Source organism: Hetaerina americana, unplaced genomic scaffold, assembly GCF_022747635.1.
Source record: "Hetaerina americana unplaced genomic scaffold, ioHetAmer1.1.p SCAF_133, whole genome shotgun sequence".
Taxonomy (NCBI): domain Eukaryota; kingdom Metazoa; phylum Arthropoda; class Insecta; order Odonata; family Calopterygidae; genus Hetaerina; species Hetaerina americana.
This window is the reverse complement of record NW_027286437.1, coordinates 88,403-102,910: the sequence shown is the minus strand read 5'-3', so window position 1 is coordinate 102,910 and position 14,508 is coordinate 88,403. Positions and strand designations below refer to the sequence as shown.

At 40.1% G+C, this 14,508-nt stretch overlaps 1 protein-coding gene across 1 annotated transcript in view; it reads left to right on the top strand.

Annotated features, from left to right (window-relative positions):
- The window catches only part of KrT95D (phosphofurin acidic cluster sorting protein KrT95D), a 406,149-nt gene that overhangs the window by 348,735 nt on the left and 42,906 nt on the right, over positions 1-14,508 (top strand). Inside the window, exon 3 of the mRNA XM_071583373.1 lies at positions 10,103-10,192. Coding sequence (XP_071439474.1) covers positions 10,103-10,192 — 90 coding nt within the window. The remainder of the gene's footprint in view (positions 1-10,102; positions 10,193-14,508) is intronic.

Genomic DNA, 14,508 nt, shown 5'->3' with positions numbered 1-14,508 from the left:
ACATTAAACAAATCATTAGTCTATTTTTTTCTGCCGGCGTATTATTCGGCAACTATAAGGTAAACTCAAACTGTAAAGGCCGTCAGTCGAGTATTGTCGCGAAATTTTCACTCTCCACGTGGCTCTATATCCATTGCGTCGAACTTAAAATAGCTTTAGTATATGAACCGTGAGAGCAATAAACAAATGGGGGTGTTTTGGAGTTAAAAAATGGAGTTAACGCGTGGACACTTTGGTGCGGTGATTTTTTACGACTTCGGACATGGATTATTAAGACAGGAGTGCATCGATCAACTTACTTCCACTTTTGGCGATGAAGCCATATCCTTTGCCGCTCTGAAACGCTGGTATGACGAATTCCATCATGACCGCCGTTCGCTCAGCGGCGAAAGTCGTGAAGGTCTACGGTGAATGCTTGGACATGTATATACATATATTATTATTAGGTAATCTACTGGTTAAGGTAGGTTTTTAGATGGACAAAATTACTAATTAAATAATTTGTGACTCCCAGCAAAACACAACATCCTACTTTACATCAGGTCCCTCTTCAGCTCTTAGTACTTTCTTCCTTCCTTCATCCCGTCCAACATCCCTATCCTGTTCCTTCCCTTTCCTCGTTTGCCTAACATTCTCCCCTCAATCACAGTTTTCAACATCCCACTGCCGGTCAATACCCCCTTCATCCTCTTTTCCTGCCTCCATAGGATTTCTCCCAACAAACTCCTCTCTTCGCCCACCATACCAAGTACTTCCTCATTTGTTTTCTTCTCTGTCCATTTCACCTTCTCCATTCTTCTCCACACCCAAATTTCAAAAGCCTCCAGTCTACGTCTATCCTCCTGCTTCAATGACCACGTTTCCGCGCCGTACATAGCTACGCTCCATATCAAAGTTTTTACGAGTCTTTTCTTAACATCCTTACTCAACGTCCCTGTCATCAACTCCCTCCTCCTTGTGAGCAATTCTTCTCCTTACGTCCCTACTACATTGACCGTGTTGGTCCAAAACACTTCTATATATAAATATATATGTATATATATATATAATATATATAATAATATATATATATATAATATATAATTTTTTTTTGGTAAACATTCTTCATAGATGCATATGTAGTATCATCCATGTCTTCAGTTAATTTGTTGTTAACCTTCGCGATAGTGCGAGGGGGTACTAACCGGCAGGTTTTGGGTTCAAATCCGGGTGACGCCTCTGGGCACCCTCGGCTTCACCTTAGCTATCTGATTTTTTAGGTTATTTTTCTCCCTTATTACCCTGTGAATTCGCGAATTCCACACGCCTTACGGGGCTTAGTGTTGAGCGCTCTCTACCATCACATCTTAACCAGCCTTCGGTTTGACTACCGGTATTATTACTCTTTTCACAAAGAATTAATTCTTCCCAACCGTCGTAAAACATAACCTCTATTAGCGATGAGTTTCCTCTGACTCTTCTAAGTCTTAGTAGCTTTTACCGACTTCGGCGAATAGAATAACGTTCTGAAGGATTCAAGTACGAATAGAAAGTTCTTTCTAGCCCAAAATATTAACCTTTAAGTTAAAAAGTCGTCGTCAAAACCTTTAAAGAGTCTGTGTATCCACCGATGCCAAGCATGGGAGGTAGGAGCAACAGAAAGATGATGATTGGAAGCAATGGAATTTGTGCTGCAGGAGGAAGGTGATTATTATATGGGTGACTAAGGACGAATTTCCACTGGGAATGTTTTATTAAAGTAATCTTTTGAAAACACTGAAACTGAAAGATAAAATTCTCCGTTGCTTTCCGGAAACCGAGCAGGAATGACTAAAGAGGAAGACCCCGGATAAGATAAATTCATGGAAGGGAGAATAACGGACGTGAAAGCGACGAAATATGAAACTGGGAATGAGCTAGCCAATAGGACAAAGGAGCATAGAGCCTTCTTATCCCTGATAACGTTTATTTCATCATAAAAAAATGCTACCAAACTGCAGGGCCTCTAATTTTGGCAAATAGTGTTTTCTATGAATGCCGTTTGGTAACCATTTATTCAATAATTATATTCATTATATTACACGCGTATGTTCCAGTCCTCCCACAAACCACAAATCTAATGCCGCACGACCTGTCATTGTTTCCCCATCTTCCCTTCCTCTCCACATTACCTTCTATTATTCCACCCGACCCTGCTTGATGGTGTCCATTTTTCGTTTTGTAACCACCATCGTGGTAACGCGAATGCAGTATGGCAATTGTTTATTTTATGGCTAGGTTACGTGTCGGCATAAATTTTCATGTTTTGAATTTAAAATTAAACGCGCAAAAAATTCATATTTTATTTCCCGGGAATGTGGCTCTTCCAGTCCTTTATATGCGACCCATCAAAATACCTCGGACCCTCTTTACATGCAGTTGTATGCTCATTCCCGGCCGTTCTTTTCCATTTAATCTTAATTTTTCTCCGTGACCGCAGTCCAATGAGTCTTTACCAAATGTTATGAGGTGAATATCACTCTCCAATTTTCCGCTCCCCATCTTTCTACCACACATTCGCTCATTTTTCGAGAATCTTTCTGAAATTAAGATTTATATGTACCATGGAGTGATATTTATATAAAATAATAAATCATTTCATGAATCCTCTTAGGTCTAAATCGTTATCGTATTTACGTCAGAGAAAACTTTATCTCTCCGTGGAAAACGGCTAATCCATTGGCGAGTTTTGAATAGTCTGGCAATAACGAAAGTAAGCGTAGGAACCTTCGGGGGGGATACTCACATAGCCGCAGCGCAGAGCAAATCAGGTTGGCTACGACTATTTCAAACGTTTATTGTGAATAAATTGATAGGCATAACGCCTGAAAGCATTATGAAGCAAATGAATACTAATTGGTTGTGTGCAAAACAAATGCTGAGAAAAGAGAGAACTGTTGTATCCACTAAATGCATAACTGATGGCTGCGCGTTGAAAATTGGTGCAGCTTCAATTGCGACCAAAGTAAATCATTTTTGCGATTACACATGGGAGAGCGCATTTATTATAACTTCATTTCATTGGATTGTTTCATATTCGGGTCTAAATCAAGAGCTGCAGTTGTAGTATACATCGGGGGAGGTTGGAATTAGGGGGTCGGAGTTTTCAGCAATTGGCATAAAGAAGGGATATCCTCCTCGAAAGTATTATTCACTAGTCATATTGTCGGATCATGCGTAGTTCCGTGACTAAGAAAATATTGAGTTCTTATTGAACCAAAAAGAAACCGTAACAAATGGCACATCAAGAATAAACTCTATTAGTGATTCGAGGAATCAAACTGATTCATGCGTCAAAATCTAAGAAATTAAACAAAATTGTATTGAGCTTTTCAGCGTAAACACTGCTTAGTCCATTTTGTACAACCGTAATTTTATAATTATATTATTTATGTAGTAATACTTACTAAGTGGTTGTTAAGGTGAGCCGTAGGAATTTTAGCTGCCAAGCCCAAGAGATTTAAGGGACAGAGAAACAACTGGTTTTGCTACCATTTCCGAAATTTTAACATATTCTGAACACTACTCAGTCAATTAAAAACTCATGAGCATACAAAAGACCATCGTATAAGTATGCAAAAATATCAAAATAGGACGAAGAACATCTTTTAAAGAGAACAGCAGGACTTTCCTACCAAACACACTTATGAAAGAGATTTATTCATAATTATGATACGAGTATTACATCGTTATGGCGAACGAGTGTATTTATGCGTATGTTATTAGGATCGGAGTCCTGGCGTTCCGAACTGCGCGCCCCTGCCCCGTTGCGTTTACCAAGGATGCAACATAAGTGTACACTTCAGGCTATTGTTCGTGTGGCTGGGGCTGAACCCATTTGCTAACATTATTTTTGAATTAGGTTAAAATGTTATAAAGTCCTGCAGAGAGTTTTTTATTTTCATGAGGTCATGCTGAAAGATTTCCCCACGGGCATTTGAACGGAAGGAAGGGATTAATGGTGATTGACGATATTGCTGATTAATGATACGAATAAGGCATACTTTGGAAGGCTGATCGGTTTATCTGTTAATCCCCGTTCGTTTACGATAATTTGAAATGTCTCCCTTTTTTGTGTTCGGCTCGTCTCGGTCGTTTTTTGACATTTGATTTATTCTTGTTGGGTAGTACTCCGTTCAACTTGAAGAGTTGAGATTTGCTTCGGCCGGATAAAGGGAAATGAAGCTTTCCGCAATGCGCAAAACTGCAACGGGTTGCTTACGCGTGCCGCCATATTAATTAAATTCAGGACTAAATTATTCTGATCCTTCGAATCAATCAAATAAATATTGTATTACACTCTCAGCCTATTTTTATCTTGATAAAAATTTGATTGATTTAAATAATTCCATCACTGCCTCTCGAAGTCAATAGTGATATTTATCAAGTCGTAAAAACATCAATAAATGAGTTCGAAAAATGTGTATTATTGGGAGAGACGTGGCGGCGAAGCATTCTTTTTTTATTTCCATTTTCGTGTCATCAGCGGATTACCTGAAATGACAAGTTTAGATGAAGGCTGCTTTTTTTAACCCATTATTATTTCAAACATTCAAATTTCTCTGAGCTGTTGAGTGTCACAATCGGCTTACCCAATTCGCAACAACGTCGGCAGTTGTTTAATTAAGTAATTCGGCGGCTTAAATTGGCGTTAAAAATATGCTCTTGGTCGCGCGTTTCACTGGTGGTTCATAAACCGCTTGGCATTTTTTCTCTGTGGAGAGCGCGAGGGCATCGGGGCGTCGCATTGTTGCCCGTTGGGGGCGAGGGTGGGTTTTCGGGGTCAGGTCACGTGACACCTGCAAGCGTCAGTGGACCGCGGTGGTGTCGCCGACACCGAAACCAACGCCAGGGCTTCATTTTAAAAGGATTTTAATCACGTTTAGTGCGGTTATCTTCCTTTATTCTAGCTACGTTGTCCTGAAGATGTGATCCGAGAGCTGATTAATTACAAAGGGATGGGAATTGGGGAATTGAATAAGCACGGCGTTGTTTTCGAGCAGAGAATCGAAGTAAGGACTTGGTGAATAGAGTTTCCTTGTTTCAGAGTTTTCACCATAATACTAGCACACTCACGCATATACATTCATATGTATATAAATAGTACATATTATAATCACTAAAACATAGACAATCTAATAAATATATTATTATTATTAAAAATACACATGTGCTGATAGACATTGTCAGGTGGCACACAAGTCCCAAATAATCGCAAAAGATAATAGATAAAATCAGACTTCAAAACACAAATCTCTTTAACAAAACAAGCGAATCCCCATCCCATTTACAACCATTAATCAGAAAAAGATAAATTTAAAAAATTAAGCTATTACATATAATACAATACACCACACATCAATCAAATTATTACATATATACCTTACATCTTACACCTATTTTTATTTACGTCGAGTTTTGCGGTCATGCCATCTTTGTCAAACAAAGATCTTTTAAAAGTGAAAAAGTTATTTAATATGTGCTATACATGTACATGTATAAAAACAGTGGTTCAACTGATTTTCCTGATTCCGCCTCCCCCACCTCTACTGTATTCGTCCTTTATATGTGTTCCTATCCCTTTTCCTTATATCTACTATATTCCTATGTGAATGAGTGTTTATTCGCCGTTTGGCGGCATTTCGTGTTTGAATGTGTGTATATATATATATATATATATATATATATGTATATGTATATATATATATATATGTATATATATATAAACATATATATATATATATAAACATATATATATATATATATATTTTTTTTTTTAAAGTAATCTACCGGTTAAGGTAGGTTTTTCGACGGACACAACTACCAAACAAATATTTTATTACTCCTAACAAAACACAAAATCCATCATCCTACTCTATATCAGGTCCCTCTTCATCTCTGAGTACTTTCTTCCTCCCTTCATCTCGTTCAACATCCCTATCCTGTTCCTTCCCTTTCCTCTTTTGCCCAACATTCTACCCTCTATCACAGTCTTCAACATCCCACTGCCGGTCAATACCCCCTTCAACCACTTCTCCTGCCTCCATAGGATTTCTCCCAACAAACCCCTCTCTTCGCCCACCATACCAAGTACTTCCTCATTTGTTTTCTTCTCTGTCCATTTCACCTTCTCCATTCTTCTCCACACCCACATTTCAAAAGCCTCCAATCTACGTCTATCCTCCTGCTTCAATGACCACGTTTCCGCTCCGTACATAGCTACGCTCCATATCAAAGTTTTTACGAGTCTTTTCTTAACATCCTTACTCAAAGTCCCTGTCATCAACTCCCTCCTCCTTGTGAAAGCCTCTTTGCCTAGCGCAATTCTTCTCCTTACGTCCCTACTACTTTGACCATGTTGGTCCAAAACACTACCGAGATACGTAAACTGTTCTACCTGCTCTAGCTTTTGCCCTCCTATTTTAATGTTAAGCTTGGCCTTTTTCTTTCTAGAAAATCGCATAACCTTTGTTTTATTAATATTGATTTTCATCCCATACCTGTCGCACTGAATTTCCAATTCACTAAGCAATGCTTGCAGTCCCTTGGCTGACTGACAAACTAAAGCTTGGTCATCAGCAAACCTAACTGATTTTACGAATTCCCCGCCCACTTTCATTCCTACCTCGAGTTCTTCCCATGCCTCTTTGATCATTTCTTCTGCGTACAGGTTGAACAGCAACGGTGATAATGGGCAACCCTGCCTTACACCCCTTCCTAACCCTGCCCATCCTGACTCCCCGTTTCTCACCCTCACCTGAGCAGTCTGAGACATGTACAGGTTGCGAATAAGCCTCCTTTCCCTCCAATCTATTCCTATTTTCTGCAATATACTCATTAGTTTTTCCCAATTTACTCTATCAAACGCTTTTTCGAAATCTACGAAACAGGCAAATACCTCCTGGTCGTGTTCTATATTCCTCTCGATTAATAATCTCACTACTGCAATGGCATCACGCGTACCTCTCCCCTTCCTAAACCCAAACTGATCATCCCCTAAGTAATCATTTGCCCTACTCTCTATCCTTTTGTTTATGATCCTGAGAACAACCTTAGCTGCGTGGGATATCAAACTAATTGTCCTATAGTCCTCACATGACGAGGCCTTTACCTTTTTCGGAATAGGAACTAAAACTGATCTAACAAAGTCTTCCGGCCAGATTCCCTCCTCATAAATACTACGGATCAGCCCATATAGCCTCTTCCTCCCACATTTTCCCAAGCATTTCAAAAGTTCCACGGGAATGTTATCTACCCCCACGGCCTTATTTAGTTTCATCTCCCTTAATGCCCTTTCTATCTCATTGTCTAGTATGCCTGGACCTAAGCTATCTTCCTCTACGTCATGTTCCTTTTCAATGTCTAACTTTGTTGGTCTAAGCTCTTTACTATACAGTTCTTCTACATATTCCTTCCATCTCTCTTGGATCTTTCCTGCGTCAACTATTACCTTACCGGCCTTATCTCTAACTGCTATCGTTGATCTCCCTTTCTTACTTCCCGATAAAGATTTAACTATGCTGTAAAGCGCACCGATTTCCCCCTTCCTCTGCAGACTTTCCATATCCTCGCACTGCGTCTTCCACCATGCTTCCTTTGCTTTATTTGTTGCCCGCCTCAATTTATTGTTCAATTCTTTGTACTTCATTTTGCCTAATTCTGTATTTATATTCTTCCATTTTCGCCGCTCATCCATTTTTGTAATCATCTCATCCGTGATCCATGGTTTACGAGTCCTTTTAGCGTTAACGGTTCCAATAGTGTCTTTTGCCGCTTTAGACAACCCTTTTTTGATACATTCCCATTTTTCTTCAATAGTACTTAGCTCTTTACCGTCCTCCATGATTTTCTCTACCGCCTGTTTGTATTCCTTTCTTTTCAACCCATTTAATGCTTCTACATTCCATTTTCTAACTCGCCGCCCCTGCCTTATCTTTTTAAAACGTACGCTACATTTCATAACAACTAAATTGTGGTCTGAGTCCGCATCCGCTCCCGGGAAGCTGTGGGAATTTATCACACTGTTCCTAAACCTGTGTCTAACCAGGATATAATCTAGCTGATATCTTCCCGAGTCACCTGGCATTTTCCATGTATACCTGCGTCTTTTGTGGTGTCTGAACCAAGTGTTGGTGATAACTAAGCCCTGTCTCCTGCAGAACTCAACTGCTTTCTCCCCGCGGTCATTCCTCGTGCCTAAACCGTAGTCCCCCACCTCATCACCATCTCTTCCTTCGCCTACCGTCGCATTCCAATCCCCCATCACTATCAAATGTTTCCCTGCAGGAACAAATGCAATCATGTCCTCTAACTGATCGTATATCCTATCGACCTCTTCTTCCTTATGGTTGCTCGGTGGCATGTATACCTGGATAATAACTAAGTTCGTCGGTTCTGCTTTTATCTCCACTAGTAGTATTCTATCCGTTACCTGCTCTATGTTGACTACGCTTCTTCCTACCTCTTCATTTAATACTATGGCAACCCCTCGTTGGCTCTCGTCCCCACCGCTGTATATTATTCTATACTTATCACTCCAGTAATCCCCGCTATCTTTCCATCTCACCTCGCATAGACCTAAAATATCTATATTTCCCCTTTCCATCTCTCGCTTAACATTCTCCAATTTCCCCGTCCTCATCATTGTCCTAACATTCCACGTTCCTATTCTAACTAATTTGGTCTTCTTCTCCTGCGTCTTCTGTCCTGCTGCTGCTGGTTTTCCCTTGCAAGGGTTTCGTGGGATGACGACCGCGGAAGCCTTGCCTCCCCCGCTGCCGGGCACGACACACGGCCGATTGGGCCGAGCCCCGTGGTTGCCAGGACTCAAAATATCTCTATTGTCCATCATATTTTTCTAGGGAATGATAATTGAGGTGGTTTCCCGTTGCCTTCCTCAATAGTGTTTTTAACGTGACACCATCACTTACTGGCCGCCCCACTGGGGTCAGACGCCATTGCAGCCGCCTCACTGAGGAACAGACGCTTCGTGGACTACCTTTCGTCTGGCTCCTAACCTTCGACCTATCTGGCATGGGTGACCCTACCAGGAGCAATTTTTATTACTCCCGCCAGTACAGCTCTAGGGGTCATCGGAACGCACAAGCCCTTCCACCACGTCAAGGTTGTAGTCCGGGGAGGGATATATATATATATATATATATATAGGAAGAGAGAGAGAAAACACAAAAAAGGACACTCACATTGCAGAGATACTTTAAGCTTTTGGCCTTCTCCTACACCTTGAGGTCAGGCAAGAAGGTTTCGGGCGGAAGAAATGTGAGGGTTGTGGAAGGGAAATGTGGAGCGTGTTTGGGAAAGGGAGGGAGGGGTAAGTATCTAGCGGTGAATGTTCAATGCGGGAAATTCAAACGATATGAATGCCCATATAAATGCGTAATCGCGAATTCTCATCTATATAATGGTGGCGGATTTGGGGTGATATTCGAGGATGGTTGGGGAGAAATTCTCTTCGAAGGAAGGCTTGCGGGCCTGTATAGGGACAGGAAGGGAAGAGAGGGAGGCGGAATTACATGAAAAGCGGTGATTGTTAATGCGGATGGACGAGGGAGTAATGTATTGGCCGATGTCGAAAGATGAGCGTTGGTTGGGTGAGAGGAAATAGATAGCATTTTTGGAGAAGCAATTGGCGTGGCAGTGGGGTGGGGAGGCAATGAGGGGTTGCGGGGAGAAGGGAGCAGTTCTGATGAGTGGGCATGTTTTACTTCGGGGGCGGTTGCGAGTCGGGGAACCATGAGGAATTTTTTCGAGTTACTTGCCTAGTCGTTATTCGTCTAGCTATTTTTATTTCTTCCCTTGGATCAACTGATGCATTTCTTTGCTGCATACGTAATGTACACGCTAAAATGTAATTATTTCCTTTTTGTGAAAAATATTCTGGACCGTTTTCGGAAATTGAAATTATTTCATAAAGGCAGTATTCATATTTTTTCTTACTCTAGTTTCCTTAAAAATAATATGTCATCCGATACAAGAGGAGAGCTAAATGCTAAGTGTAAACATATTTTTTAAACGAATGCATTTATTCTACCTTGTTAAACACTGTATTTTGTTCTAATTGCAGAGTTCCAAGCGCACCCTTCGCTCCAATGAAATGATGCTCCCCCCAGGTGGACTGCTTGACACCGAACTACAACTCAACTTTTCTCTCCAGGTGAGTGCCTATGTTAAAACCTCATGCGTATGTGTTTGGATGATGGGATAGAGTGCCACATTATCCTTTGTCCATGTGGGGTACCAATATTGTCTTAAGTATTTCTATTTGGGTTCTCCTCTAGCATTCGCCGTTGCTTAGTTTTTATCATCGTCAAGAAGCCACCCTTGTGACAAAACTAAAATTAAATAAATCTGTTCACAAAGCAACGCTCAGAATATCAAGGCTAACCAAATTGCTTCCTGTGCTCACACAGACGCTTTCTAGTGGAAATAAATGTGACCCTATCTGGGTTAATAGGTGACTTATTCGTAATCTGACGTGCCTCACAGGCATGGGTATTGGGGGGCATTCGGAATGGGCGGTGATAGTCGGAGGAAAAAGACGGGAGTTTTCTGTTATCTCCTGTGCTCTTTCAAATACACACGCACAGGTAGGAGGTAAACATGGAAGGGCTGAGGTAGAAATTAAACAGGTTTGACCTTTAGCCGTGGAAACCGTGAATTCGCCGTGAATTTTGAAACACCCGTTAATTATCCGTGACTTTGGTGTTTAAACTCGTACTTCGGCCATACCTCAACATTTTTTTTCTGGTGTACTCTACGTATTTAGGCTTAACTTTGTGGAAATCCGTTATCACCCAAGGAAAAAAAAACAAAACGATATGTATCTCTCCGCCAAATGTTTTTATTTCAGTGATTTTTTTCTGATCTGAGGTGGCTCAGAAATAATATTTATTTCATCCTATCAAAATATCGCGGGACCGTTTTGACATTTTTATTTAATTTTAACACAACTGTTAAGGTCAAATTATCACTATCAGAGGTGCCGCGTCTAGACTGCCGTTCCTATGATTCAAATTTTGCTCGTATTTCGTACGTTCATGTAAGGTTACGGATGATCACACCAGTCAAGACAACGCAGGGAGGATGTGGGGAGAGCATTCAACGGTAATAGTGTTTTTTCAGTCTCTGTTTATCCATAAATTTATTTGTTCTGGTACTGAATATTCTTAATGCAGTGCATCTATGCATTAGAGCAAATACTGACGAAATAAATGAGAAAGAACAAAAATAATGAATTCTACTGAATTTCATTCTCCGTCACTGAATATTTTCTTTACGGCACATCGCTGTCATACACTTTTTATGCATTAATTTAACTGCTCAAGAGGTCAATTTTTTATAACTTTAGCCTTTTTAACCTTTTGGAACTCCCTAAAAAACTCTGTTTAGGAGATATTTCACGGTTCCGCATGCTTCCTGAGGGAAGTATACTTTTTCACCCCATGGGACCATTTAGCCCTCCACCGTCTGCATGCATATACCATGGTGTTGTTCGTTTGGTTAATTATTTGGCTGATGAAATCAAGCCTATTCACCTTTTCCCAGAGAAGTATTCTTTTTTATTACTTTTTAAAGATGCAGTAAAGGTTCTTCGGTCTAATGAAAATCTTCTCCGAAAAAAATTGCAACCGTGAACCGATGACGTAGGACATGCAAGCGCATAATGCATGCCGCGTGACGGTCCGAAGACGAGATGGGCCAAATAAAACTTGGGAGCATGGCGGATATCTGCGCAAAAACATAATCTTAAAATTAATGTTATCAAAATCCTGTTACTGTCGCTTTTGGTCGCTAGATTTGCGTCTTTGGTGCATGCATTCGGGATATTTAAATGATTTTTATGCCAAATTAACGCGAGAGACAAGCTAGACACACGAAGCATTATTCGACGTGCAAAAATATGCATATTTGTTCCTCGCAAGATGTAGGGAATTCGGAAAATGAGACTTGCCTTCTGCTTGTCCGGGTACCTATAGGAAGTCGTTCTCATGTCGTCTACGAAAACATTTTCAGTCACCGTATTAACGCTTCAGTTTGGACACTCGCATGTTTTGACGTTGGGTGATAAGATTTTCTTAGAGTAGATGCTGGGAATAATTTCATGTTTTCCCTGTGTGCCAAGTAATTTGTGACTCCACGTTGCTCCCGCGTTGAGACAGGTGCGCAGCAAAACTTGTAAGTTTTGTCGACGTGCTCTTCACCGGAGAATTCTGTAATTCATGATCTCAGATTTAAGATATAATGCAGGACGTTTTATTTCCAATCCCCAGCCTCTCTCACAACAATTACCTCTGTCTCAGGCTCTTACGAGGGTGGTCTGAAAAGTTTCCGACCTAACAAAGATACAAGACATTTTTTTCCGAAATTTTCTGAGGTCGGGAACGTTTCAAACCACCCTCGTACATCTCTCCTTTACCGCCTGGTAATAAGTTCCATTTTCAGCTTCTCTCTGGGGTATTTCATGGTTTAACGTGCCGAATTTGTTCTCGAAATACTCGTGCATCATGGAAATTTTCTTCGCAATTTTGAATCAAATTATTTCCCTGCAATTAGCTCGCAGTCTTGTTTTTCATTGACGGATTACCGCAACGCGTGTTCAAGTATACTTTATAGTTATCAGCGGATAAATACGACATTGTTTTTTTTACCCATTTCCTAGTATTTCTCCTCCCACATATAGCACACCTGCTTTTTTCTTCCCCAATTCGACCAAAATAGTGTGAGTTATTAGACAGTGAATTCGATTATTTTGTGGCTAGGGAAATTGCTTCATACTCTAAGGTACTTTGTCCGATTTATGGGTCATAGCAAAATTTTCAGTGACATATGTTCGCCATTTGGCTGTCAAACGAAGGGCATTACATCGTTCGTAATTTATGTCTCTCACTGTTCGTAAAGAACCCGAAGTGGCCTCAGCAGCCTTTTATTGGGGTTATGGCAGTAGACGTCTTTTCCGTGGGAGAAATTGATGTTTTTCTGTACTAGCTATCAATACTTTTTCCGTCCCTGCGGTCACCAACTTAGCATTTATAACATTAATAAGTACGCGTAGTGATACATTAGAGAAGGGTTTGAGAACCACCATGAAGGAAAAATCACATAAGCGCAGACGTAAGAATCAAATTTTAACAATTTGCGACCGTTCTCACGCAAAAGACCTTTGTCCCGATAACAATAGAGCTTGGTCGTATTTTTATAAATATATGTAAAAAATCGCTTTCGCGTGGTTTCATTGGTATAAATCGCTTAGAAATATGCCAAGTATCCATCCATCATGAATTGCGTGTTTTGTGTCATTTAGTTCCAATTTTTTCTTCTCGTCAAATGCCGCCCTTAAGGTTATCCATCAGTCGCCATGCTTCCATTTTTTCTCAAAAGTGTCCAAGGAAGTCCGTGCGAAATTTCAATAACACTACAAAATTTTCCGTACAATGGAAAGTATGCATGCGTGCGTGTAAATGCGATTGTGTTTAGGGAATATAAAACATCCTATTTTGCGGGGAACATTCCGAATGTTTTCCTGCATCTGTATCACGTTTGTCCCACACCAACCTCGTAATATCTGGCAACTGTAATCGAACCACTACTCTCAATTGAGAGTGGTTCACAGCAAAGAATCATTTACCTTAACTGGAACTTGTACCCAAATCTATTCCTAATGATGGTAACATTTTTTTTGTCATGAATCGCTCGCATTTCCGAGGGCATAGTTTTGTGTCAGCACTAAAGAGATTTCGGTGGGATGTCCTATCGCTCTCTGTGAACCCTCCCTCACTGTTCTAGTCCAAGGATTCCTCTTTCCCTCCCCGACCTTCCCCTTCCGTGCTCTAGGAAGGTTATTCAATTGGCTCGCCTCGTGAGCAACGAAGTGGAAGGTTAGCACCATCTCAAAACATTTCTGAACAAGGGTTCATGGTTTGCATTATTGCGAGATGTTCATTACTTACTGGTTTAAATATTTTATGCCCTCATTTAACTCAATTCTATTTTTTGCACTTAACTCAATTCTATTTTAAATGTTTGAACTTTTTAATTCTAGTCATCCGTGAAAATTTTTACACTTATTTTCTTGCCATTTTTCAGCTTTGAGAAGTGAATAAAATTAATTTTTAAAGTGATTCAATCTTATTTTGGAAAATGAAAAATTGGTAACACTTTTCATTACCTTGATGTGTTAAATTCCTTCATGAAATTCAATGTATATCTCCCTTTACCATCATATTTCTTAATTATTGTTATTATCAAGTAATCTACCAGTTAATGTAGGTTTTGTATTTCTTAATAGCCTAATGTATAAGTAAGGTATTGCATTCTTTGATGCTAATGCATACTTCATATTTTTTGTAATCTTTCAAACATTTTTCAAGGATATGTCTGGTTTTTTTCAATGGTTGTGATTCGAAAAAGGGGTGTAAAATCCCATCAAGGGTATATGGTGATCATTTATATGTTCACTCCTGTCATGTTTTT